The sequence below is a fragment of the Plectropomus leopardus genome, chromosome 18 (assembly GCF_008729295.1).
Source record: "Plectropomus leopardus isolate mb chromosome 18, YSFRI_Pleo_2.0, whole genome shotgun sequence".
NCBI lineage: Eukaryota > Metazoa > Chordata > Actinopteri > Perciformes > Serranidae > Plectropomus > Plectropomus leopardus.
The window spans coordinates 5,087,796-5,115,501 of NC_056480.1; the positions used below are offsets into that span (position 1 = coordinate 5,087,796).

The following is a 27,706-nucleotide window of genomic DNA, read 5'->3' on the forward strand; positions in this document are numbered from 1 at the left end:
CGGAAAAAAATCAACTGTTTTTATTATACCAAGAATCCTTTACATACTGAGAAAAAGACATCAATATGGCCCCAAAAAAACATTTGTATACCCTTGTATTTATTTTGTAATGCAGATCAATGGCAAATAATTTATGTGCAAAATGCAAATGATCTTTTTTTCAGGCTCAAGAAGTACATTCACAGCACAGGTGTACAGTTCACAGCATCACTTAAAAAGAACTGAGGCCACGTGGCACTGCGCAAATTAAAAAGGATCACTTGAAGCATGATTGTTCCTTTTTTTGTCAAAATACTCATGACATGAAAAGAATGCACATAAAAAGGATGAAACAAAAGCGGCAGCTCAAAGAAGCCTTCGACGATTTTTGTCCAGAGACTTTTAAAGTCATCATGTAATCCATTATCTTTCCTGTGTACGTAGATGCAGTTTCACATTAATTTCCGCTAAAGCTCTCACTCGCCTCCTCTTTGAAAACATGATCCGTGTCTAAATCTTGTGACTGAGTTCTTAGCTCGTCCACAATCCCAGACACGCTGCCCAACAGGCCGCGCATCCCGTCCTCCATCTCCCCGTGAAAATCAACCTCCTCCACTTTCACTTGTCCGCCCGTTGCGAGGAAAGCCTCCCCGTCTTCAAACCCATAGCTGTAGCTGTCATCTATATCTGCTGCGGCGGTGCTTGTGTTGTTGCTGTTAGCCGAGGAGCTGGAGGCGAGTCTCTCGCATCGAGCCTGATGCCTGAGGAAACTGTCTCTCCAGATGACCTTCTTCCCACACAGGCCGCACTCGTAGGGCCGCAGCCCCCCGTGAGTCTTAAGGTGCTTGGTCAAATGGTGCTTCATCTTGAAGGACTTTGTGCAAACGGGACAGCCGAACGGCCGCAGATTGAGGTGCTGCATCTTCACGTGTCGGTCACGCATACTCTTCAGGGTGTAGGCTTTGCCGCAGTGGCAGAAGTGGACTTTGCCGGTGTAGGGGGCGCCAGCGAGGGACACTGAGGATGACGAAGATGGTGTCGGGGGCGAAGAAGGTGGCGGGAATGCGGCAGAGGATGGAGACTGATGGCGACTTGAGGTGGGGGTCAACGAGCCACCCTGTCCCACACTGGTGGAGGGCCAGTTCACCTCCGAGCCCGCCATGGTGAAGTCAGGAGACACAGGCACCAAAGGCCTCTGGGAAACCTGTCCCGTGCCCTCTTCGATCTCATCATATGTGTCTCTGCTAAACGTCCCTTCTGTGAAACATTCAAAATCCACGTCCTCCTCCTCATCATCTTCGTCCTCGTCTTTGCTGCAGCTGCCGCCCTCTCCTTCCTGCGGCCGCTGCTCCTGTTGAGACCAGGGAGCCGCCTGCCACTGCAGCCGGCCTGAGACTGGACAGGAAGGACCCGGGACTTCTTCACCTGTTTGGCAAGCGTGACCACTGGGCAGCTCTGAGGAGGGATCTCTTCCAACCAAACTTCTCTGCGTTTTTTCCTTCATCTCGTCCACATTTGCCTTCCCTGCTGCTTGTCCTGCAGCTACATTCTCATTTGAAACTGGGTGGAAGTCTGCTGGAGAAATGTAAAACAAAGTCAAATCAAAGTTACATTTGGTTTTAGTGCACAGCAAACAAGTCTCTGTACCTGCGCTGTTTTCCGTTAATAGCAGGCCTGCTCTTGTCTAAATGTGGCCTAAGTTGAAATAAGACCGGCCACCACTGCAGCTTTTCTCTATAATATTTTAAAATAGTTTAATATCAAAATAAAAATCTTTGATCTGAAGGGGGCTTTAAATAACTGATCTTCACATTCATAACAGCAGTTGATAAAAGGGGCAACTTTTAACTTTATACCTGTGTTCTGAGTGTGTGGAATACATGTATATAAATTACATTAAACATTAAATTAATCACAAAAGGACGTTTGTTTGGGAATCACCGAGCAAACAAATGGATAAATGAGACTTGGATTATCCTGCACGACTGTGTGAAAGTTTGTGAACGGATGTTTTGATGTAGTTTTGCTTTTGTTAAAGGCAGACACCTATGACTTCAATCCATCAAGAATTTTCTTTATTTTTAGATTCTTCATTCCTCAGAGGCATGTGAGAAAATGCCACTAACTCTAATTTTCTGAGTGTGGTTACACTAAGCATTTTTTCACACTATTGTGTTAGATAGACATATCATTGGTGTATAAAGTGAAATGGGGTTTTCGTATCTTACCGCATTGTCCCATCTGTGCAATGCCTCCCTTCTTCTCCACCGCAGCTTCTCCGACTCCCTCATCCGCCTCGATCTCTGTTTTCTCCCTCTTCCTCTTCTCTTGAGTCTCATCACCGTCTCCGCTCTCTCTGCTCTTATCAGGCAGCCTATCAGCACTCGGCAGCGCTCCCCGCTGTTGAAACCTAACCTTCTGTTTTGACGCTTCACCACTGGGGAACCCTCCGTGGTGTCGGCCATTCTGACCAGGTCCGTCATGAGCAAAGTGGCTAGTTTTGGCTTGGCTTGATACCCATGTCTCCTCACAGTTGGTGTAATCGCACTCCACGTAGCCGGGGATGGTGTCCAGTTGAGAGTCAGCTAAGTGCTGGGCTGATGAGGGTCGCGGGCGCCCCCATCTGGGAAACTGCTGCGGGCGTCTCCACGTAGCTAAGGGGGGCAAGGCGTCAGGTTTTCTCTCCTTCCGTCTTCCCTCCCTTTCCAGGTATAAGCAGTCTGTGCTGCTGGGCGACTGCTGGCGAGATGCAGTACCAGGTGGAGCGACAGCCGCCTCTCCAGGTGTGACCTCCGCTGAGGGCCGGGGCCTCTTCAGGATCTCTGTGCATTTGTCCACAATGTGCCACATCTGGAGGAAACTGGCCACGGTGACGTAGTTAACAATGTCATCATGCACGATGCTCAGCTGGCCTGTGTACGCAGAACTCAGGACGCTCTCAAAGGCCACCGGGTCCATAACGGAGGGCAGGGAGACGGTGGTGACATTCTTCAGTAACACCTGTTGAGAGACAGGAACACAGACATACTGAGATTAGGATCTGGGCGGAAATATGGGCTCAGTGAAAACAACATATGATAAATGAATGACTCAATACAGCAACGATACTCGACTTTTGCAAAATAACATGAGGCCAGGGGCCAGTCGCAGCAGCCCCATACATGTTTCCAGGACTTTAGGGTGTTTCTAGGGTTTTAGGAGAATTTTTGATTTTAGGACATTTCTGTCCTGCAAATCATGCAAAAACATCCAAAAACACCAAATTATGGCATGCGGAAAATACGACCCAAAATGCAAGGCTATAGTAAGGCAAAAATGTCAAAAAATTACATGTCCCAAAAACAGCTTAAAACAGCTGAAAAGTGCATAAAATAGCTTGCCAAGTCATGCCATGGCATAGAATTTCATAAAAATGTCCAAAAACACCAATTTAGGACTGGGACTAGGACCTCTGACAGGGGATCCTCCACTTTTTTTGATAAACAAGCTCTGTTTTGGTGCGGTTTTATGCACTCTGGCACGTTCTAAAAAGTACAGAGACAACTTCCAGCATGAATCACTATATTTTTATTGTGAATTGGAAAATGGTTAGTGGCCCACCTGGCACTATCAGGGCTAAATCTGGCCCGCAGGCCATAAATTGAGTATCACTGCTGTACACACTGTGTATTGCACACTGATGTACTCTGGCCTAACCTGGTCATGAAAGTAAGGCGAGGATGCAGCGAGCACACAGCGGTGGGCCCTGAACACTTGCCCTTGCACCTGGATGGAGAGGTCGCACAGCCTGCCCTCTTCCCGCTGGTGGTTCAGATTATCCAAAACAGCGGCGCGGGCACCGGGAAAACACACCTGCACAGTCAAACCAGTTGGAGCAGCAGAAGCACTGCAGGTCGGATCCATGGTCACACAAAACTAGAGAGAGAATTAAAACATTACTAGGTGAAAAAATGTTCATTTATCTCTGATATTGTGTGTCTCAACACACTTTTTTTATAATGGTGCTCACAATTTTTAGGCTTTATCTTGTATACAGTAGATGTGCATAATGTATATAGGATTCTACTTATCTAAACTATGCATCTGTTCTTGTGCTTCCTTTTGCAGTGACGCTTACATTTTTATCATATGTCATAAATAATGTTTTCTGTTGTTGTTGTTGTGCAGAAAGTAAGAAACTTGCATCAAGGACAGACTTCAGTTTTCAGTATGTGTTGACAACTATTGTCTATAAATCTTATTTAAGATAATACTAAACCACAAAAAGCATGTAATATAGTAAACAATAGAGAAAACAATAACAGTGACATCAGGTATGTTTACATGCATACTAATATTCCACCATCATTCTGAAGATGACAATATTCTGAAATTGTTATGGACCCTGTAAACAGCATATTATGTTTGCATGGAATTACATTTTCCAACTGAGACATGTGGGATATGCCGATATTATTCAAATTTTGGGAGCATTTTAGGGCATGTATAAAGCACATTTGGGATATGTATCTCAACTAGAGTTTTTATCGTTGTTTGTAACGCACAGCATCTTTCTTGTTTACAGTCAGCTCTGTGCATTGCCATGGAAACATTGCACTATAATATATTGGTTGTAAAATTTTCCATGTCGTAAAAACAAGGCTGTCAAGGTGATGACATCTAATGTTTGTTTACTAGGGTTGCAAATTGTAAGCACTTTCCTTTATCGATTAATCGGTAAATTAACAATAGATTTATATTTTTTTATTTCAAACAATACCAAATGATTTTTATCCTCAGACAAAGCTCACAGCAACACATTGCATACATTTTGACATGTACTATTTATTAAATTTGACGTTTGATTAAAGTCCTAAAGACCTATTGATCAGTCATCCCTATTGTTTACCTATTCAGCAGTATCTAACTATATTAAGTTCACTATATATTAAGATTAACAAAAGCAGCAAACCCTTTCAACTGAAAATCTGTACAAAAAACAAAAGCTCAAAATTTGATCATGACAATTAATCAATTACAACTTGATAACAGCTTCATTTGAAATTGCTTGATCACTTTCCTGTCAATCGACTGTTACTCGACGTTTAATCGACTTATTTCATAACTTCAGTCAGAATAAATGAAAGTAGGCAGACAGTCGATAAAGATATTACATGATAACCAGCCTGTGTACTTCCCAAACTGTATTGATTTGTGATTTGAACTGAATGAGCTCCCACCTGATGATCACAAACACATTTAGCTACCTGATATTAGCCCTCTATGTATAACTGTAGTTAAAAATGCCCTGTCACATTAAAATTTATCGTTAAAAGCAGCATTATTTACACAAAGTCCGGTTTGTATTTGCTCGTGTGTGCTCGTTTCTGCGTTAGCATGTAGCTAACGGTTGCTAACCAGAAGTCACCACATTAGCTAGCTAGCAGTTAACATTAGCTTCGTTACTTTACCTTTGATATGTCGGTGTGTCGAGCTTTTTACTTTTATACGGGACGTCGCCGGCTATTTACAGGACCACATCATTGTTCGTGACTCCCGGACACAAAGCACCATCGCTTGTTTGTGTAAAAAAAAAAGCGCCAGCAGCAGCTTGCCCGTAGGCGTAGCTGATGCTAGCTGGTTGACAAAACAGCATCAGCGCTGCTCGCACACACCGTGAGTGGGTGTTTGGTGTTAAATTATCAAGAAATGCTTTCACACTGCTCACGGTGACCTGCGGACTCAGCTGCGAGAGTATTTCACTTGTTTTATGAAAGCTGAACCCACAACTGTGTGGCCGGTTATTGGAAGTTATTGATCCAACCAGCGTTATGTGACCATATTCTGTTGACAGGAGGATTTAATCGATATGATCACCCCGCCCCACAGGAGCTCCGTTAGGGACTGTTCGTTATTTATGAGAGGGGAGGCGGTGATGTTAAAAGGGGGAGGCATGTCAAATATATTTTAAAGCACTTTGTTTGTATTTTGGCTCAGGGGAGGGGCATACAGCTTTAAATGGCTGCGTTTTGTATTCATTTTAACTCCCTATTGATGTTTTATTAAGTTTTACAAAGAAAAAAAATATTTTTTTTATTTTACAAGTAAATCATGAACAAAATGACACAATATCAATTTTAAACAAAAACATACAAACAGGCAGTTAAACTAACAGGTTCTGACCAGGGGCGTCATAGTGGGGGGAAAAGTGGGACTGACTACCCAGGGCCCAAGTGGGGAGGGGGCCCTTATTGGGCCTGAAATAAAAATATTTTTTTTATTTTCATTTTTTTCTCTTTAAGTAGTGACTGCAATAAGTTAACTAAAATTGTCTGAGTTAATGAACAAACATTCAGAATTCCTTTCTAGAAAAAATGTGGAGTCTCTCTCAGAGGCCCCTCTCACATTTTTCAGGAGTGTAAAACAAAGTTATAGTTGTTTATTGCTTTTAAAGGGTCATCGGGTAATGCAGGTGTGGTTATAACAATTGTACAGGGTTGGCTTGGGCCGTAGTGATGGGGCCCAATGAGATATGTTTTCATGGGGCCCAGAATTCCTGGCGACGCCCCTGGTTCTGACATACAAGACAAGCCACTATTATATAGTCACAACTTCTAAAAAAAAAGCACGCAGTTTTAAAAAAAAATTGGTTTTAGTTGGATATAGGTTGAAGATGGTCTTAGTTGGTACTGACCCATCTGTTGCTGGTCTTTGATGGTTTAGCTGGGTGGGCTTCCAGTCGGATATGCTGGTGTTTCCAGCCTGTCAAGCTGCACACATTTATCTTTATGCATATACCATGACAGCAGACTTAACTGTTTCATGCCCTTTGCTTTTAATAGTCCCCCACATGACACTGTCATTTGTCTATGCTCAAGGACATTGATTTGGTTTCAGTTTCACAATGTATAAACCAGCCAGAGTGTCCCTGACAAGCTGGTATGACCAGCTAAGCCATCCAAAATTATGCGAAAATCTGGTCAAACAAGCTGGGCAACCAGCTTACCATTTAAAAATAGTCAAACTGTTGTTGTTTTTTGTTTGTTTTTCAGCAGAGGTTCACCTGCCTGTTTGTATGTTTTTGTTTCTAATTGTTGTTGTCTGATTTTGTTTCTGATTTCCTGTTAAAAATTCAACAAAACTTTAATTCTGGAAAAAACAACCTGCATGCATGTGTTATTTTTTATGTAAAAGGGGTGTATTTGTAGCTTTTGGGGTAAGAGAACAAAAAAAAAACACAAAACAAGTCCCATAGATTGTGTATATTTTAAAATATTAAAAAAAGACTAAATAGATAAAGACAAAAGATAATAGAAGATATTATCTTTTTTTTTTACAGTCTACAAACAGACCCCAGCCACCCCCTTTTTGGACAAGTAAAGAACAGTCCCTTAAAGGGCCAGTTCACCCTTAATATCAGCTGCCACAAAGCTGCTTTTTTTAAATTAAACGTGCTGAAAACGCTACATGAGATCCCTGCAGTGGTCTCTGGGAAAAGCTAAGCTCTTATCGATGTGAAAACAGCGGGACTGAGGCTGTTACAGTCGTCACACACTGGATGTGCTCAGTCATACACGCGCGGCCGTTTTTACCGCAGTGTATCTGCAGCATCCTCTGATCTGAGCGACAGAGGTGCCGTTGTGGTAGCTGTGGCGTAGGAAGAAACATCGGCACAGGACGTATCTGTTCTATGTTTTATACTTTTTTTTATTTTTTTGGTGGGCTGGCTTTCTTTTTTTGTGGGCTCGCGTGCGCTCATGCAGTTTTATCTGCAATGCCCGCACGAGCGAGGCATCTCTTCCACGAGCGCGCCGTGATGAGATAGGTGAAGTCTTTCCACATTCAGCTGTCATTGCAGGAGAGGACAGTATTTTTTCTTTCTCCGGAGAGACGACTCGAGGAGAGGAGGCCTCTATTTCAGGACAGTAGGCTCTGATTTCAAAGGTCCGATGAAGGATCAACATTAGGCCATTAGATTGGTCTGTATTCAATATTGGTAGCGTGTAGCCTGTAAGAGGTAGCCATTTATTATCATAGAGCATGCAATTTAATTATATATGCACTGGCATTTAAGTGTATCGTAGACGTCCAGTCAGTAGCTTGCATGTTGCACATTATATAAAAGCACATTTATCATAATCTTTTGTGTATTTGCCAACAGCAGATAGCAGAGCATGTGGCCCCGGGCAGGTCTAATGATTGCTCTGTGCATCTCACATTAAGACCTCAGGGAAAAAAAGATAATCTAATCTCAGGGTGTTGATCTGGGGAGCACTGTGAGCCACCAGATATCTGGTTTGTTTCATGTGCTTCTTGGTAATTAAAAGCTGCATCTCGAATGCATATTGTTGAGTAGAGATAAATCAAAAGGCTGTGTCAAAAGCAGCAATAAATTGTGGCAATAAATTTTGCAACCAAAGGGAAACGGTTGCTGGCTTCAGGACTGTTAAGGCATCAAATTTAGGCGTATAAGGAAGGCCTGTAGACAGATACATTTTTGCACTTTACAATGCATGTTTAGCTGCATCAGTAGCTGCCTCACATACATATTGCATCAGCCTGCACTTAACTGATGCACAGCTTTTATTTACACTAAAGCGCCAGTCTTCTTACAATACCAAATTGCAATTATCTGCTCAATTATTTAAAGAAAACAACGTGAAGGTGCTCGGTTTATGAGTGTCATGTGGTTCATCTGAACTTCCAATAAGGGTCTTTTAGTGCTCCGTGCAAGAGTGTTGTTGTTAAAGTTTTTGAGGCTCCTCGTCAGATAAAAAAGCTGCTCAACTTCCGGTAACATGGTATCAACACACCTTCTGGTCTTTTTGCTCCTTTGCACCGTGTTTGGTGAGTTGACCTGGTCATTTGATCATGATTTGTTGCTGTATCATGTTAATCCAGACTACTTATTGTCTTTTTTGTTTTGTATTTTAACAGTGTACCACTGTCATGGGGCCTGTGCAGAGGTGGACTCTGACACAGAGGCGGTGGCAGGCGGGGGCTTCAAACTGGGCTGCATCTCCTGCAAGAGGAGGAGCGAGGTGGAGGGTTCTGCCACCGTCGAGTGGTACTTTAGAGGGAAAGGAGAAGCCGACTTCGTTCATGTGAGTGCAAGTCATCGCTGAGGAATTTCTTAGTCTGATGCCAGCACAAAATCTGCACAGCGAGGAGTACAGGATGTTTTTGTGATTGTGAGAGGACTTTTAGTAGCGCAAGCTTCCTTAAAATCACTTTTGTCTTCGGCTACATTCCTCAAGACACAAGCTATCAAAATATGTATGCATAGATTCACACCCAAGCTCTCCTCCTCCCCCCGTCTCTCTGTCTCTCTCACACAAACACACACACACGGCGTCAATCACATCACGGCACCCAGTGCTGAGGTCATCATGGGGTTCAGATGCAATCGATTGTGATATTTTACACCACAGAGATCATTATTAAAGCTCCAGAGATGACCTTGTGTTAAATCCTCTGGAGAGCATGCAGCGATGCAGTGTGTCGCTGCACATATAATTTAGTGTTTTATTATCAAAATGAACCACAAATTATACCAAGACCCTGTCCAACAAAAAAGGATCTGGCTTTCTGTGAACGACTTTAGCTGAAATATTTTCTAAAAGCCTCTTTATGTGGCAATAAAAACATCTCTCTCATGCATATGTGTGTTATATATCACATGTACAAAATTAGAGCGTGTGCACAGGTTTTTAAATGTGTGTGAACACGCTTAATAGTCGTCTCCCATTGCCAGCAGACCTGACCTTAGTACAGCTCTGCAGGAGACAAGTGTGCTTTTCTATGTGTGTGTGTGTGTGTGTGTGTGGTGGGGGGGGGGGGTTGTTTTGAGTTTTTTTTGTGGTGTGTCATGTTCAATGTCACAGACAGGCCAGAAAACAGGTAAACAAACAGCAGAAAGCAGCATATAAGCCAGAAAAAATGTCCCGTAGGTCACATCTCTTAGTACATCTCTTATTTATTCAGTCTGTCTTTCAAACTCGGTGCAGACTTATTTGGATTGATATCTGAGCACTGCTTGTACGGAGACGGACCGTATTTTGTGACGACGCGTCATTACACCTCGCTGGTTAGGGGCTTAAATTATCACTAAACCCAGGTGTTACGTTTCCAGCAATGCCGATCGAGGCATAATGATAAATGCCTGCGACTACTGCAGTCATTTGACCCAGGTGAATTTTTTTTTCTTTTCCCATAACATTAAAAAGCTGGATGTGGGTGGTAGCTGTTTAATACAAAAAATATTTAAAAAAAAATAGATACAGCCACTTGAGGCTCTTTTATAGATTCCTCTAAAATACATATTGGGAATAAAATTATATAAATACAAAACGTTGGTGGCTACTTCACATTGACACTGTAATTCTTGTGCCAAAGCAGCCCTCATATTCAGCTGGCTCATGTCAACATGTGGCATCAGAGCAGCCGTGCACAGTCGCACACTTCCACATCGAAACATATGAGAGGATAGCAGAAAGGAAACATAGCGCAGTGTGGTGCTACTTTTTACTCTGTAGATAGAAATATAGCAAGATGCACTATTAATGAAAAGTACCGCAGAGCAGCAACATGAGTCACCTCTTCAAACACTTCCAACAATACACTCTGGGAGTTACAAGGAGGCTGACCAAAAACAAGAAGATGCCCATAATAAATGTGGGTAACATATTGTTTTTAATGGCCAGTATGTTTCATGTGATTTTCCTCCAAGTGCAATGATCTTGCCTCAAATGCCCCTTCAACAATAATCTAACATGCAAACAAATGCCTAGTAGCTATAGGGATTTTATTGGGTTTTAATTCAAATAAATCAATAAACAAAATAAAATATAGCCTGTGGGCGTCAGGTTATCTTTAGGAAACAAAAAATCCTGCACAAAAACACAAAGACAGCCCTGATGCAGTTGACCCAGTGGAAAGGTTTGCTTTAGTATTTCAAACAGGACAGCATAAAACACAGAGACCAGAATATCTGGCTGATGTCTGCTAACATGAGGTCTGTGTTAGGTTGAGGAAAGATCAGAGTGCATCCATCATCACCTCTCTTATGCCCTCAATCAGGGTGTCATCACACCCTGATTGGTTCAGAGGAGAAATGCATCAAGCTGCTGTCAATTCCTAATCAGGAGTCAGTCTCCACACCCAGCAAGAGCAACAGGTGATCTGGATCACCCTCCAATCAACTCCAGGCAACTGTGACATTCAGCTGAAATGAATCCTGAAAATAAATGAAAATCAGACACAAACCGTCTACAAAGAGACACAAAATAACCAAAAATAAACAACCAGTAAAAAAACATAACATTACTTAAGACACACCAAATGACCACAAAGAGACAAAAAATAAAAATAAAAAGTCACAAATCAACCAGCAAAAGAAAAACAAAACATAAAATTGCCTAAAAGACATACCAAATGACCACAAACAGACCAATAAGGACTAAAAAGGGACCGAACTTGGCCAGTCAAACAGCAAACATAAAATTACCTAAAAGGCCACAAAGAGACTACAAAGACACACAAATCAACCAGAAAAAAACATAAAATTATCTCAAAGACACACCAGATGACGACAAAGTTAAAAATTAAATAATCTGGCAAAGGGAAATTGCAGTAAGTACCAAAGAATAAGGAACTGCCACAGCTGTATCATTAAAATTGTAACAAAATTATCAGGATCATAATGACTTTGAGTTAGTTTGGTATCACCCTTTCCTACTTTACTGTCTTTGTACTTTTTTGTTTTTCTTTTTTAAAAGATTGAATCTGCTCCTACTGCGTACATCATTGCACTGAGGGAACACAATTTCATTACCCGAGTACTATATATGGAGACAATAAATTCTACATTGAACCCTGATATACAAGCTTTGGGGACTCATGAGATCATCTGCTCTTATTACTAAAGGTCGTCATCGACTCTCACGCCTTCCCTGTCTGCACTCATGGCACAGAATTTATTCAATTTTAAATTAAAACGGCTTGTAAGGTAACAAAAGTACTTCATTGGAAAGCCACATTTTACAGCAGTACAAAAAAAGCAGGTAGGAAATGTGAACAAAGTGTCTGTTTGCATCTGTGTGAGGATAGTCACACTGCAGGTATTTGACTACTTACATTCATCCCTACAATGCTGAGATTAAATAAGTACATTTACAAGAAAAACATCTCAAATTGTACGTTTCCATTGAGTGAAGTTAAACGAATAATCTTACGATGGATGCTCCAAACTAGCCGTCATTATTTCCAATCAAAAGCGGTAAAGGCGTGTTATGCGAGCGATAAAAAAACCCACACTCTTTGTTGTGCATCATGTGACCTATAGAGGTGAAAAAAAAAGTGTTTCCATTTCAGTTTTGTGAAATATGGCTTTTTGGAATCGACTGAAATACTAATTCATGCCAGAACAATTGACGTGTTTCCAGTAGGCGTATTTTATATTTTGTCTCACTTTCAATTTGTGCAATTTGAGGATTATTTGTTGGATGAATGGGTCAAGTACAGGACATTAACACAAGACAATGTGGTTTGTGTCCTATGCACGTCAACGCTGACAAAAATTTTTTAGATAGACTTAGATGACTTCATGATTATGTTTAGGTTTTAGGTTGTGTAAAGCTTCTAAATTCACACTCATACAAACTTTAGCGGAATAGCTGAATAGACCTTTTCGTGTTACCAAAAAAGAAGACAGTAAATTCTTCAAATTCATTCAAAAGCTGTATACATTTTATTTAGAACATTAAAAGTGTGAGTGTAGGCGTCAGGAGTTTCTGTCACAGCAGCATTTTGATTCATCTTTATGTCTCTGCGGTTCCAGATCTACACCTACAACGAGGAGGGTCCAACCATTGAACACGACCACTTTATGGATCGTGTGGATTGGAACGGGAGTAAGAGGAGTAACGACATCCAGGACGCATCCATATACCTGCTCAACGTCACCTTCAACGACACGGGCACATACCGCTGCTTCTTCTACCGCATCCTCTTCTATGAGAACTATGAGTACAACACTGTCGTCAGCAAGGTGGTCCACCTCAGTGTGGTGGCTAAAGGTACGATGTTAACAACTGAAGTTGTCCACAATCACTTTGCCACTCGGCTTTCCTGTGCAGGAATTAAGTGTCACTGTTTGTAAACAGTACTGACAGAGAAAATGGATGCCAACCCCAGAATCACTCTCATTTTTTGCTATATTTGCATTTTTCAGCACTGCGTCCACAATTTCTGAAGTTCCCTCTTTGATGTGTGCTGCTTACCCCTTGGCACCTGCTCATTACCTCTAAAGTCCCAGCCTCAGCTGCGCTCTGTGCCCAGAAATGTTCAAAACACAGCAAAATAAGAAGAACATAAGAAAATACAGGCAGACGACATAAGGCTGGTTTCCATTAGCCCTCAAATTGCATAAACCGAAATTGCTAATATAAAATACGTCCAATGGAAACACGTCAAAATCGAAACAAATTCCCATTTATGGCAAAAAAAGTTTTTACCCTCACATGTATTTTGGGTGATTCAAGAAAGCCACATTTCACAAAACTGCAATGGAAACACTTTTTCCACTTTTTTGTTCGAAGTGATGCTATGGCTATGTGCTTGGTAGGAACCGGCTCCCTTGTGCATGATGCAGCAGGCGCTACAAGAAGTGTTATTGCATCTCCTAACTCTTCAAAAGTTGAGCGGATCATCCTGTAGTTCTGAATCCACGATTCCTCTGTGAAATCGTGGACTATCAGCATCCAGAAATCCTTCATACTTGGCAGCTAACATGTATAAGGGGCTTGCCTTTTCATCATCGCTCGCATAACGTGGCTATGTTGCCTTTGATTGGAAATAATGACGGCTAGTGCAGTGGCTGCTATAAAAATAAACCTGCTGTTTTGAACATCCATCGCCAGGCTTCTTGGAATGTCATTGCAAAAGAAGAAGTCATATAACATCAGTCAGTGGAAACACAGTCATCTCGCAATTGTGATTTATTGACATTTCGAAAAATATCACTTAAGTTTTTCCCAAATCTGTAATGGAAACCCACCTATCATCTCTGCAGGAAATACACTGCCACACACTTTTTGTGGTTCACAAGTGATGATTGAGAGGGATTACGTTTGTATGAGTCTATAGCTTGTTGCTTTTTTGTTTGTTTGTTTTTTATGTAAATCCCATATGGATTACAATGAAAGAAGTTATATTCCATTGAAAATCTGGAAAGATTGATGTTTACCGATCAATGGATGACTAAATTTGATGTTAAAATCTTTAAGTACATTGTGGCAGACTAAAATAATATTTACAGAAACCATCAAATACCGATGCTCGGTCAGTGGCCCTTGTTGTCAATACAATGCACAGAGGCACCTTTGGTGGCAGTATGAAACACACTGGGCAGCAGCGTTTTTTTAACATTGAGATTAACTTTATAAAGAGTATAAAGAGATAGAAAGTCACAATAGGTTGGATGGGAAGTGAGATGAATGGGTCAAGCAAACTCTGGACTTTCACCAGGGAGACCACGGTCCATTTCCCATGAAACCTAAAGTAAATAGAGTTATTTTAATGACAAGAATTGTGCAATTGTGAATGTAGCATCTTGTGGTTGTAATGTATGTCAAGTGACTACATATGTTACTAACAAATGTCGACATTTTAAGCCATTTCTTTTTTAACCAGCCACATGCTTTTGTTGCCTATACAGTAGGAAGTAAACCTGAAAACTAGGTGTTTTCCCAATATTGGAAGTTTACCTTTCTCTCTGGTCTGATATCCTTATTTCCTGGTCTTCACGTGTGCAGCGACCAGAGGAACGGCTTCCATTGTGTCTGAGGTGATGATGTACGTGTCCATCATTGGCCTGCAAGTCTGGCTCCTCATAGAGATGATATACTGCTACAGGAAAATAGCAGCAGCCGGGGAAGAAGCATTACGAGAAGCAGCGTAAGTGTTTTTGTTACGTACATTTGTATGCACATTATGCTCATATGTGAAAACCTTGTAACTCCAAATTCAGTTTTTAGTTTGATTGAAAGGATTACAGTGCATGAGCTTCTTCTTTTTTAATAGATTGGGAATTCTTTCTTTGACGGCTGCAAACCTTTCAATGAGCCAAAAAAATGTTGGTTAAACTAAAAACTGATGTATTTCTCAGTTCTTAAAAAGCAGACACTTTGGAGATACAAGGTTTTTATGCATTAGCATTAAAATCATAAAGGTATGCCTAAAAGTGCTGGATTTTTAAGGCAAATATCTGCATTGATATTTGGGGGTCTAAAAAAAATCCAGCAGCGATATATTGGCCATTATTAGTTTTTAGTATCAATACAGACGCCTAACATGAGAAACCAATTATTTTTAATGGGTTCTGTCAGTTTGGTTATTTAAGAGTTGATTTGTACTGAGTGGGTCAGTTTACTGTTGGAAAACCTTATGCTGTTTCTAAACTGCATAAAACATATTCCTTTCCACACTGCATTTTTTTGTTAATTACTGGCCAGAATATATGCTGATACTGATATATTGGTTGAGCTCTATTGCGTGTAAAGCTTGATACAACACACAACTGGAGTAAGACCCAGTTACACAAGCATTTAAAACAACAAAACTTTGCAGCCAAGTTATTAATTTGAATCACAGTGATCTGTAGGTGTACTCACCCAAAGTCATCTTGGACAAGATTTTTCATTTGGAGTTTCACTTTGTGGACTTTACTCATGGATGTATAAAAACACCTTGATAGTACTTCCTGGGTATACCAGATTGTTGGGCACAAAGAGCAAGCGCACTAGAGACTATAACCCGCCAAATTTAGCCGGCCAAGTAGGTAACTTCCGTTTTAGCCCTCCACACATCCAAAATGTAAGTCTTTGGGGGAAAGGCTGTTTGGGCCTTATGGCTTCAGGTGACGGACCTGGACATGAATTCCAAGGTTTGGCCCAGACCCTCAGGGAAGCCGCCCAGCCTTGCAGCCAAAATTTCTCAGAGGCCACTCGTGGTATTGCAGCGAAAAAATCCCCTGCAGCCCAAACAGCATTTACCTGATTGACCACCATTATAAAAGAGACATCTGTAATACTGTTGACAACATATCAGGAACTTCAGACAAGGTCAACTGTGACTCTTTCTGTTAGGAATCCCTCACCAAGCTTCCAGAAGCAAATATTTTGTTTAATTTCTTTGACACTTTGTGGTGTGACTGGGCCTTTACTCTGAAAACCGACGACCAAACTTACTGATGTTTTCAAAATAAGACATTTGATGTGAAAATAATGCATGGAAAAGTTATTCATGCTTGCTCGCTGACTTCAGTCCTACAGTATAATTTAAACTTTTACTTTGTGGCATCCTCTCTTTGGTTCATTTTCTTGTCGTCTTAACCACTTATTTTAAGATTATCAATGTTTCCATTGTGTTAGTGTGTTTTCACCTGTGTCTCTTTGTCTCACGCTCCCTCCGTCTACTTGTCATGTTTTCGTCCTGTCATCCTCCTCCCTAGTAAAAACCAAAACCAAAACCAAAACCTCCCTCCTGTAAGTCAAAAAAGGAACAAAAACCTGTCATAGAGTTATAGCTGTGATGTTTTGTTTTTGCATTTTTCATTCATTTTTCATTATGCTAAAGTAAAAGGTTTAACATTGTTTCACAATATTGATTTTTCTCTTTCCCTTTCAGAAATGCTGAGTATTTAGCTATAGCATCAGAAAGTAAAGACAACTGTGCAGGGGTGCAGGTCGGAGAATAGCACAGGTATGTTCATGATGTCAGCAGCATCACTCCCAGGTACCCCATTTCCATCTAAGGCTTGGTATCTAAAATTTAATACTTGTTTTGTCCCAACTAAGCTTCATCAGTTTCAAACTCAACAAGAAACATTTAAAATGGGTCCAACTTCCTGTTGGAATATTTTTCAGTGTTCGTTAATGACACAATGAAACAAAGGACTAATGTTGCATTTCAGACAATCTGGAAGTCAACACATTCAACAATGGCAGCATGCATGAAGGCCACAAGACGTACTAGACATCACAGTATACTGAAGTACTAAAATACATTAGCCTAGCTGTTAGCACATAGGCCAGTGAATGACATGTTTTGATACATTTTCAAGTATAAAAATGCCTTCTGTAACCTTATGCGTACTTTTTCGCTCATTTGTGCAAGGAGGCGGCTCGCTTGTGGCACAGTTGTCCATGGACTAGCCACAGAAACACCACTTCAACACCGTCTGTAATGTTTTTTCTTTGCATTTGGTGTTGTGCACCTGAAACGCTTGTAAGTCAAAAATTTAAACTGAAAAATTCCGACCTTCGACTTTGAATAGAACACAGCAATAAGCTGTTGCCTAGCAACGCCGTTCAATTGAAAGCTGTCAAGGACCAAAAGCTGCCATTGAATACTAACTCATATTCATCTACTTTTTCTTTGATCACTTCAACAGTTTTCTGATTGAAATAATAATCTCGCAAATTTCAGACTGTGTAATATTAATCTCTATCAGGAATGTTTGACATTTTGGAAAGTAATATTGAACATTTCCTCTGGAAAATTAAGTATTTGCTGTCTTGCCATGAGGTAGACGAGAGAAATGTGTTATTTTACACCTCACTTTTGTGCAGATTAAAGAAACAAGACAATGTGTTCATCGGGGAGCTTTAAGGGGTTTTTGGACAGACCCAAGCTAGGTGTTCCCCGTTTTCATTCTTTATGCTAAGCTAAACTAACCACCTGCCGAACTCAGAACTCCCTAAAAACACGTTTCACTTGGAAAGGTGTGATTTTGCAGGATGTACAGGATGTCTGAATACTGCATGTTACAAGTATGAAAGCATACAGAATATAAAACCTCCCCATTTCTGAGTAGTTTTTTGTTACTGGACATAATTGAGTTCATCTAAATGTCATTATATTCCAGCAAAATTTAGTTGTACATATTTCCCGATATAACTTTATGATGGTGAACTTGAGAACTTATGAGCAGTCAGGTACAAGTCATTTGAAAATCTAGTTTCAACAGTTTAAACAAAAACTGAACATCATAACCTTCCTCTAATGCATACTTCATATATGAGGTTGCATTAGTTTAAGCTAAGTGTGTCCAAAACTGTCAACTTAGTGTATATTTTAGAGGTTCTGGTGTTTATTAATGAACTGGATTCTCTATAAACACTGTGGTTTTGAATAAGTGCCATTTAATCCATTAACACTTGTGTTTGTTTAATCTTCAGGCTTCCTCCGTGGACTGAAAACATCCTTCCACCCTCTGACCTGCATGTAGACGACCTGGAGGAACAGCTCCCCTTCATCTCGAGCCTCTATTTTACCTTTTCCTTAACAAAGACCCCACATGGATATGACATACAAAGAGAGCATGGTACCAGCACTGTATATAGTATTCTGCGCCGCAAAAGCATGTCCTGCACTTATTTGAGGAACCATTATGCATTAATGAGCCACATTGTCGAGAGCATATACTGTACATACAGTATTTCTTTAAGTATATGTAGTCACACATTTATATAAAATGTTAAGTGGTACTATGGGCGTCTGTTGGACTCCATGAGGCTGATTGTAAAAGAAAGCTTTTTACTAAATCATCACCACCTATTGTATGATTAATGCGACACACGTGTATGGTAATTTATAAAAAATAGAATGTGATGGACTATGATAGACTGTCTCTCAAGTTGCTAGTTGAACATTCAATGAAAACTTAAGATGTACTAATAAAAACCGAAAACGCACGTGATTGTGAAGTCTTCTGTTGATGTACGTGACAGAAATTTTGCTGATTTATCTGCTGATTATTTTCAAGAGTTGAATGGATGGATGATGTTACCAAAATAACAACGCAGACTTAACAATCTCTTTTTTTATTTTTTATCTTCATGTAGTTGAAGCAATCACCACGTGCTTTCACATGAAAACAAATTTTCCAGAGAGCTAATAATTAATAATAACACCTTATTGGATTTACAGCCAGCACCATCCAATCAATAGGTACGTTCCCATATTTAAAGGGACAATTCGACATTTCGGGAAATAATCATACTGGATTTGTCTTTCTGAAAGGTTAGCTGTGGAGACTGATACCACTCTCATGTCTGTGTGTTAAAGACAGAGCCAGAATTGGGACATGAAAGTTGTAACAGCACATAACTCCCTGTGCAACTACAAATTTTTACATTTCTGTTTGTGAGTAGTTGAGACAAAAGAGGTGTGAAAGTGGAAACCGACAGCTTCTCTCCCACTGCTGTTTGCAAGTGATTTTATTGTTGGTGCCGCTGTCACGAAGATGGCATTTTGTTTTTCACAGTTAATTTGGTTTTTCCACCATCTGCCATTTTTACTACTGAGGATAGTAACTGCAAAGAACTAGAGACTGCATTGGTACCCGACTCAAATCTTACAGAAGCAGGTGGTTTTTAACTTTGCTCTAAGCAGTCAAAAAGTAAACCACAGCTAATTCAGCCTAATGGTTGAATTACATCCTTTGTGCTCTTAATCAAGCCCTCATTTTCCAAAGATCGCACGCTGTGGCAGACCTGTTTGGTGGAAGCGAGGCTAACAGGGAACCAGTTTAAATGCTAATAATGTCACTGTTCTAAACACATTACATCGTGGACTCAACATTTTCTTCACAATCAAAGCAAAAAAACTTGCCTATTTCCACTTAAATTTGTTAACTTTAGAAGTGCTTGTAGACATACCTGCCAACTTCAGGCAGAGCCAGGCGAGCTGTTTCCACGTGTTTCCAGCCTTTATCCTGAGCTAAGCTACCTCCAGACTCCAGTTCTGTAATTACGGTACAGACAAGAAAGCGACATTTTTCTCAACTATTTCCAACTTTCAAAATATGACTGAGAATTATTTCCCAAAATGTTGAACTATTCCTTCAAAGGTGACACCATTCCTGTCATTAACCCTTCAGTGCATCCCACTACAGCTGTAACACGCAGTCCGTGCCGGGATACTGAGGCAGGTTGAGCTGGTACTTCCTCTCCAGGCCCGGTGGCACAAAGCGGCCTCCCAGGAAGTGGTATCGTCCTCCGAACAGGGAGGCAGACTTCTTCGGAGCAGTGAGAGAGATGAGCATGTCGGGCTGAAGTCCGTCTGCGCTGCCCTGCTCCACATCCCAACCTTGAAAAACAAACAAACAAACATCATGTCACAACCCAGTCCAGGCCTCCTTTTCTTCTTCTTCTCGGTGAATATGCTCAGTAAACGTCATGACAATCAGGTCAGCAGCACCACAGGAAAAGTCAAAGGGTCACTGAAAGCAACAGGATTCTTCCATCTGGGAGCAAGAACAGCCATTTACATGCAAATTCAGCGATAACATTTTAAGCTATACTACTGTGGTCACACACAGATGAATGGAAGCAGTCATATCAAGTCTTTTTTGTGTATTACTTTTGCATAAATACTTTTGTGCATTGATGCATTTTTGCCACTGCAGGACTTGAATGTAATTCACTGGAAGCTGCCCACTGAATGTAGGGCTAGGTATAGTATTAGACACCTTTAAAGGAGCAGTGTGTAAGATTTAGGGGGATTGAGTGTAATCTTGAAGTGTGCATTGTAGATTACAGCCAGATCAAACTTATTCTGAAAGCAGGAGGTTTGGAGTTGAGGGTTTTTTCCTGTGAAATTTCCTAAAATATCTCCAGAGGTTTCTTCCTCTCCCAAACAGACACACCCAGTGATTTACGCAAAATAGAGCAGTTTCTGTTTCAAATCAGAACATGGAGATTTCAACCGATACAAAAAAGGTGCGAGAGTGTGCGCCCCATATGACGACACCTTTGCAGCGCCCCCGGGCTCAATTCCAGCCTGTGGCCCTTTGCTGCGTGTCATTTCCCCTCTCTCTCCCACGTTTCCTGTCACATCAATAAAGGGAAAAACCCCAAAAATAATCTTAAAGAAAAAAACACTTAATGAAACCGTCTCACGTTGAAAAATCTGTGTTTTTCTAAGAATCTCATTGCGGACGAGCTGCTTACTATGGTGGCTGACACAAAAATGCGAATGACCCCGTCTGAGGTCACTGTTTGGTTTGTCCATTCTAGGCTACTGTAGAAACATGGCGGACTCCATGGACGAGAACCCGCTCCCTCATTCTGAGGTGACAAAAACACAACAAATCACACACAAAATACACTAAAGAAAAAATACTAATCATATTGTACTAATCATATTGTATTCCATTTCTGCCTTTATATCCCCCTAAATCCCACAAACTGGACCTTTTAGTTTTAAAAAAAGGGTGTCAAATGATCAACAGGTAATTATATCTGTATCATAATTTTATAAATGACACACTAATTCTCAGCCAACCACCGAGTGTGTGTGCGTGAGGGCTGACCTGAGGGGATGTCGATGCTGGCTATGGGGGCGGTCGTCTTCTTCAGCACGTCCAGGATGGAACCAAAAGGCTCTCGCACAGCGCCCTTAAAGCTGAAGCCGAAGATGGCGTCTATCACCACGTTGTACGCCTCATCAATCACAGCGGCCTGAGAAATCAATATGTTCCACGGAAATTGTTATTTTTCTCTTATATCACCTCAAAAGACCAACAAATATCAACATTTTATGACCAAAAAGCACATGTGTGTGACTGGAAAGCATCAGTAAATGAGTCTGCATCGTTAGTTATTAAGTATATTATTGACTGTGTTGTCTGCTGCAGTAAAAACTCCGACCCTAATTCTCCCGCAGGGATAATTCAGGCTTCATCTCCTCTAAACTGCAGCCTCATTTAGCCAGATCTAATCACGTGTAATACAATACTCGCACAGCCTGAAATAAAATGCTCATAGACACAACACGCAGAGGAATTTGCTTCACTGCTGCGGAGAACGCTGCTGCATAATTGATTAACGCCGAACCTCAGGCATCTCGGTCAGGAAGGGGATCTCCATTTTCTGGCACTGTGTGGTCAGGCCCTGGTACAGAGGCTTGTTCGGCCTCTTCGGGTACAGGATGGAGGGCTCGTAACCCTAAAAAACAGGACACACAAAGTCTTCACAGTTTGAAAATTGAAAGCCACAAGTTTGAGCAGACAAAGTTAACCCTTTGAAACCTGGATCGACATCAGTTTTCTTTTGCTGCATTCAGACAACATTCACAAGCTGTTTAACACTTTTAAATGTGAGCAAACTAGTTTGATTTCTTTCAGAGCCGAGGGGAGAAAAGGCATTGAAAAGCTCTGCAAAAAATCTCCAAAAATTGCAAAAAATTTGCGAAAAGTGACAAGAAAATGCCCCGAAAATTATGACTTTTTTTTAGGGGTGAATTTTAAAAAATCTTGGAAAATGTCCGGAAAATGTAATTCCGTTTATAATTACAATAATCATATTTTAAATATGTTACAGGAAAAAAATACATTTTTTTCATTTTTATTTTAATTTCTTCTTTTTCTTTGGCTTTTTTTAAATGTAATTTTCTTGTAACTTCTTAACAGTGCCTTCCTTTTTTTTTTGCCTGTGTCTTACTAAGTTGTTTATTGCCTTGTCTTCATGTTTTTGTTTGCTCGGGTTTCAGCACAGATGGCTTCAATTAAAGTTAAAGCATAAAGAATGTCTTGAGTCTGGTTCAAAGTTGCCACTGGGGATTTACTTAGCTAACGCTGTCCTCAGATGGTCTTCTGTTGAAGCAACTTAACTGCCAAATTCACTAATGCTTTGCAGCTGGTGGAACATTAATCCTCTAAGATCCTTTACTTTAGTAAAAGTAGTAATGTCTCGTTGTAAAACTATATAAGTAAGAGTATTGTTAACCCAAAACGCCCCCTCACAGTGTCATGGATACTGTAATAATGGATAATTATCACTGATGATGATTTGTGGGCAGAATGATTTGTTGTAGCTGATATGAATTACTCATACTATGTTATTTTGCAGAGCAATATTTCAATCTGTTTTTAATTATTTCCGTGAGCCAGAAGTGTGTGTGCATTTATTGTTTTTTTGAACTTCCTGTCCGCAGCCAGTTGAGCAAACTCCTGGCCGATAAGCCTCATGTTTTGTGTGCACATGCACTATAACTGTATGTTCAGGGACCTCTGGTGGTTGTAGTTATTCACAATAGTTGAAAAGCCTGTTTTCCTGAGTGTTTTACACTCTCAGTGCCGGCTGACTCCTCGCTCCTCTCGACCAGCTGGTAGGGCCACAAGTTCTGCATAAATTAGCTCAGCTAAAAACAGCAAACCTCACCGCCTGTCGCAGGACGCATTTTGGCCTTTGTGGTCGTTCAAAAACTGACATCCTTGAAAAGTTTGGTCTCATTTTCAGATAGAGCATCTGCAGATTAATTCCCTACCTCACATGTTATGATGCGCTAAAGTTTGGCACAATATGAAATGAATGAATCCCAGTTTTTGTTATATTCCTCGTGACAGCTGCATCACAGTTTTGTCCGCCACACGGCATCGTACCACAGCGGGAGTGTTTCATAAGCAAAACATTAAGCCTGCCAGAATTTAAGTAAGAAAGCAAGCTGGAGAGACTTCAGAGGATCATACAGCATCTTTTAGGATTGCCCAAAACTGCAGGAATTTGGGGAAAATATTAAAAAATGATACGAAAGTCATTTTCAATGTTAAATTAATGTTAATGGGATAAATATATCTGAACAGCTGCAAACAAAGAAGAGATGGTGGACAGCTGTAATTCTCCACCTGGCTGAACAGAAGAATATGTTCGCCTTTTTCTTTGTTTTCCTTCTTTCTTTTGATCTTTCTTTTCTCTCTTTTTTGCTTATGCTGTCTTCTTAAAATAATATTATTTTCTCTCTGAAGAACTTCGATTGGTATCTGAAAATGTGAGCTCTGATGTATTTTTTTGTATTTTTTGACACTAAATAAAATTAGTTTTAAAAAAGTAAGTTAGAAGGCTAAGTAGTTGAATGGTTTTGTATTTTTAAATGTGTTAATTTTTCTTATTTCCTGTTTATACTTTAATCCCTTTGCACCTCTGCTGCAGACAGCTCTTACTGTCACAAAAGTGAAGGAAACTCACAAAGAGTTTGAGATGTCGGGCGCAGACCAGGCCGTCGCCTCCGTTGTTTCCCGGTCCACAAATCACCAGCAGAGACGGCTTGTCCTTCACCAGAGAAGTGAGCGGATACGCCTGCAGGAAGAAACAGACAGAAAATAATCAATAGAGCACTGAACCACAGCTGCTATTTGACAATTAAAAGAGGATTTTCCTTTCAGCAGCTACTCAAGAGAAACGCCTCCAGTGATGTAGAGTCAGAGGACGCAGTAATCAGATTATTCTCCTCTCCAGGCAGTAATCTGAGTCAGACACATCCGTCTACTGTAAATGTAAAACCTGGTTTCTGTGTAACACAGCGAGACTTTTTATAGCAAAAATTAAAAATACCTGATATTTACAATGTCTTAAAGGAGTGTGAATGTGCACTGAAAAAACATAAATCCATAGTTAGATATATCAGGCTGCAGAGAGTTTTTGGAAGACTGCATTACACGGTGTCAATAATAATATATCATCATGCCAAAGTTGCTGTTTTGATGTGTTGTGCATTAGTTTACAAAGCTTTTAGTCACTTGCTTGTTAAGAAATTTGAACTGTACTAACTTCAACTAACATCAAATTGATTGATTAGTGAAATAAAGAGAAAAATAAAAACATGAGAATATTCGATCATATTTGTATAGTGAGAATATTGTGTTTGGAGCTTTTAGCTTTCTTACATTTTATTCCTATTTTTCTCTTATTTTCATGATTAATCAATTAATCTATTAGTTCACAGAATTTAATCATTTAAAGACTCTCCCTTTACAATCATAAATGATGAAGAAAAACATCAAATTCTCACATTCAAAAAGCTGGAACCAGCTAATGGTTGACATTTTTGCATGAAGAAAGAATAAAAACAATAAATCGTCAAATTATTTGACAATTAATTTTCTTTCAGTGGAGTAATTGATAAAGCGGCTAATTATTGTGGTTTTATTTATCACTCAAAGATAAATACAACACCTGTAAAAATCCCAAACCCAATTCAGATATTCAGTTTCAATCATGTATGAAAAAGAAAAGTATCAAATCTTTACATTCAAAAAATGTTTAAAATGTCTGAAACAACCATTGGATTATCAAATAGTTGCCGATTGATTTTGGGTCTATTGACTAATCAGTTGCCAAATTCTTGCAGCTACAGATGAAACACAGTCAGTTCTATTTCAAAATAAGAGCCCTGACTGATGTCTCACCCTGGTGACGGCTGTGGCACAGCTGAGTCCCGCCAGCTCCATCAGCTGGTCCACACTGAAGCCGTACTCACTGAAGAGCTCCTCGTCGATGTGCTGCGCCTCCTCCTGCCTGTGGAGCATCTACATGTTAGTTCAGACAGTTTTTACACACACACACACACACACACACACACACACACACACACACACAGAGTAAGTGGTTTTGCAGAATATAAATCCTTACCCGAGATATTTGATGGTCTGGGCCATGGTGGACGCTGCTCTGCTGCTATAACAGTCCTTCCTGTGGTTGTTAGCTGCAGCGGACAGCGGGCATGTCCCTCTCTGAGCGAGGACTGCTGTGGCCCTTGAGGTCACCAGGAAGCCGATCCCAAACAGAGCCCGCACGCTCAACATCCAGGAGGATCTGAACTGCTGGAACAGAAAACACCACAGTGATCTACCCTGAAATGAAGAAGCGTGTCCCCACACTGGTCCCGTGATTTGATGGAAGTGTAACTGTGGAGCTGACAAAACAAAAAGCTTTTACATAAACGGAGGCCTGCAGGCTGTGGTTAATATCCAACAATTTCAGTGTAAAAGTACATTTTCCCACTTATGAAAGCTCTGCTGCCTCCTACAGCTGCTGCACTGCTCTCACTGCATGTTTGCATTTTTCTTCAGTCCACCTGCAGGCTGCGCACTCACAGGCATCCGTCATCTCTTTGCTCTTAGCTCCTGCTCAAGTTTATTTACAGGAAGAGACCAGACAAAGACTCTTAATGTCGAAGTGAATTAAATTTTAACCCACTGAACTAGGTATCGATATTGCAGTTAATGACACAGATAGCTGATATTTAGAACCAATATGCATTTACAATAAAAATGAAAATATTTCTGTCAATATTTAGGATTTGGAATATAACAAACTCCCACACAAAACTTTGTTTAAATGTCTTTAGCAAATATTTAATCAAAACTAAAATGTAAAACAGAAGGTTTCCTGCAACTTATGAAGTCAAGTGAAAATTTAAATGAGAAATGAATAAATAAAAAAAACTCCCGGAGGTTTTACAGAGTAAAAGTTCCTCCCACGCTGACTCTTTCATCCCTAGACTGAACTTCTTATTTACGCTTAGTGATCAAAATGTGTCGTACTGCACAGAAATTATCACACCAACTAAAGCTCTTCACAAACCATTATCTGTAAATCTGTTAATATTTTTGATTAATCATTTCATTCAAAAAGTCATGACAAAAATTTAAAGTATCCTACTCTACCTTTGTTATGATATGGGTGCGTTTTATGAAATTTCTAGAAGGGCAGAAGGCTGCAGAAGTCTGCCTGTCATAAGCCTTTGATGACAACATCAATAGGTATTTTTCCATTTCCATTTTCTTTATCTTTCTTTTGGACCATCAATAATTGTTTAGGTAGCATTTTCATTCCCTGATTATTTATTTTAGACCTAAAAAACACTCAATGTGATGTCCTGTCTTAGCAGTTTTATTAAAATGACACCTTGCTATGAAAGTTCTGTATTGTACCTCACTTGTTTCTGTTTTTGTTGTAATACATGCATTATTAAAAAATCTAATTAAATACTTGTTTAAAAGAGATGAATTGATCAATCAGTCAATTTATAAAGTAAAAACACTGAGCAAAATAGTTAGTGACAGTCCAAAATCATAATCTTTTACATCTGAACTTGTATTAAACAGAGAAAAGCAGAGATACATAAGAAAAGATCAATTAACCACATTTCTGTTTGATCAACTTAGTTTTTAATGTACCAATAGTTTCAGTATGAATATGAGGATGTAACACTGTAACAATTCTGTCTCATTTAAACCCATAAAACAGAAAAAAATCAATATCTGCCACAAAACGAGATGTTACAATTTAGTGAAACTAATTTGACTTTATAGCATGCTGCTCCATTAAACTACGTAAACTACTAACGTAAGTAATTGTTCAGATATTTGATCATATCGATACACTGATATTATTTTATGTGCTAATCTTTATTTTGTCTGTTAAAACCTGTATCAGCGTTACTGAAAGTACATTAACTTTAGCAGAAAGCAGCCAGCAAACTGGTTAGCCCTTAATGAAGATGATAGTTAACAGTCACGTGTGTTAATTACAAGTATTTTTCGTGTTTAAGTGTATAAAGTAAAAAATAAAAACACAAAAAGATCAAGTTGTACTCGTGAATTCAGTCGGTTCAGTTGTAAGTTGTTAGCTAACGTTTAGCTCTGAAGCTCTGAACTTTAAGTTAGTGACAGTTTATTCAAACACTCACCAAATGTTAGAGCGTCTTTCCTTAAAACAACTTCTCATGCACGTTTTTACTCACAAACACTGCAGTGACACCACTTACAGATCAATAACAAACTGATAAAAGGTTACAGCTGTGCAGCAGCACACGCAGCTAAACGGCTTCACCCACTTCCGGGTTTAAAAACGTAAACACCGCTGTAATTTCAAAATAAAAGTCTGACCTCTGGAGGAAAGTA

At 40.0% G+C, this 27,706-nt stretch overlaps 3 protein-coding genes across 9 annotated transcripts; 1 reads left to right on the forward strand and 2 right to left on the reverse strand.

Annotated features, from left to right (window-relative positions):
• zbtb22a (zinc finger and BTB domain containing 22a) lies at positions 1-14,800 on the reverse strand. Of its 3 annotated transcripts, none has more exons than XM_042506942.1 (4): positions 14,724-14,800; positions 3,676-3,894; positions 2,208-2,979; positions 1-1,554 (listed from the first exon to the last, which is right to left on the reverse strand). In XM_042506942.1, exons 2-4 carry the CDS (start codon positions 3,880-3,882, stop codon positions 437-439), a joined length of 2,097 nt encoding a protein of 698 aa, XP_042362876.1. In that variant the 5' UTR covers positions 3,883-3,894; positions 14,724-14,800; the 3' UTR covers positions 1-436. The 3 variants fall into 3 exon arrangements, with proteins under 3 accessions (XP_042362876.1, XP_042362875.1, XP_042362877.1); XM_042506941.1 differs by lacking the exon at positions 14,724-14,800 and adding an exon at positions 5,430-5,792; XM_042506943.1 differs by lacking the exon at positions 14,724-14,800 and adding an exon at positions 5,430-5,791 and having other exon boundaries at positions 1-1,551.
• Positions 7,369-18,713, forward strand: scn1bb (sodium channel, voltage-gated, type I, beta b). The gene is made up of 6 exons (XM_042506948.1): positions 7,369-8,805; positions 8,896-9,062; positions 12,797-13,034; positions 14,772-14,913; positions 16,645-16,719; positions 18,198-18,713. Exons 1-5 carry the CDS (start codon positions 8,757-8,759, stop codon positions 16,712-16,714), a joined length of 666 nt encoding a protein of 221 aa, XP_042362882.1. The 5' UTR covers positions 7,369-8,756; the 3' UTR covers positions 16,715-16,719; positions 18,198-18,713.
• naxe (NAD(P)HX epimerase) lies at positions 14,807-27,630 on the reverse strand. Of its 5 annotated transcripts, XR_006106813.1 has the most exons (9): positions 27,493-27,630; positions 25,431-25,618; positions 25,208-25,316; positions 23,988-24,098; positions 21,858-21,968; positions 21,335-21,482; positions 19,680-20,109; positions 16,400-16,464; positions 14,815-14,865 (listed from the first exon to the last, which is right to left on the reverse strand). XR_006106813.1 is itself a non-coding variant. In XM_042506945.1 (7 exons), the coding sequence occupies exons 2-7, from the start codon at positions 25,601-25,603 to the stop codon at positions 19,910-19,912; spliced, it is 852 nt and encodes a 283-aa protein (XP_042362879.1). In that variant the 5' UTR covers positions 25,604-25,618; positions 27,493-27,630; the 3' UTR covers positions 18,827-19,909. The 5 variants fall into 5 exon arrangements, 3 of the variants coding, with proteins under 3 accessions (XP_042362879.1, XP_042362880.1, XP_042362881.1); XR_006106814.1 differs by lacking the exon at positions 16,400-16,464 and having other exon boundaries at positions 14,807-14,865; XM_042506945.1 differs by lacking the exons at positions 14,815-14,865; positions 16,400-16,464 and having other exon boundaries at positions 18,827-20,109.
• Between the last annotated feature and the right edge of the window lie 76 nt (positions 27,631-27,706).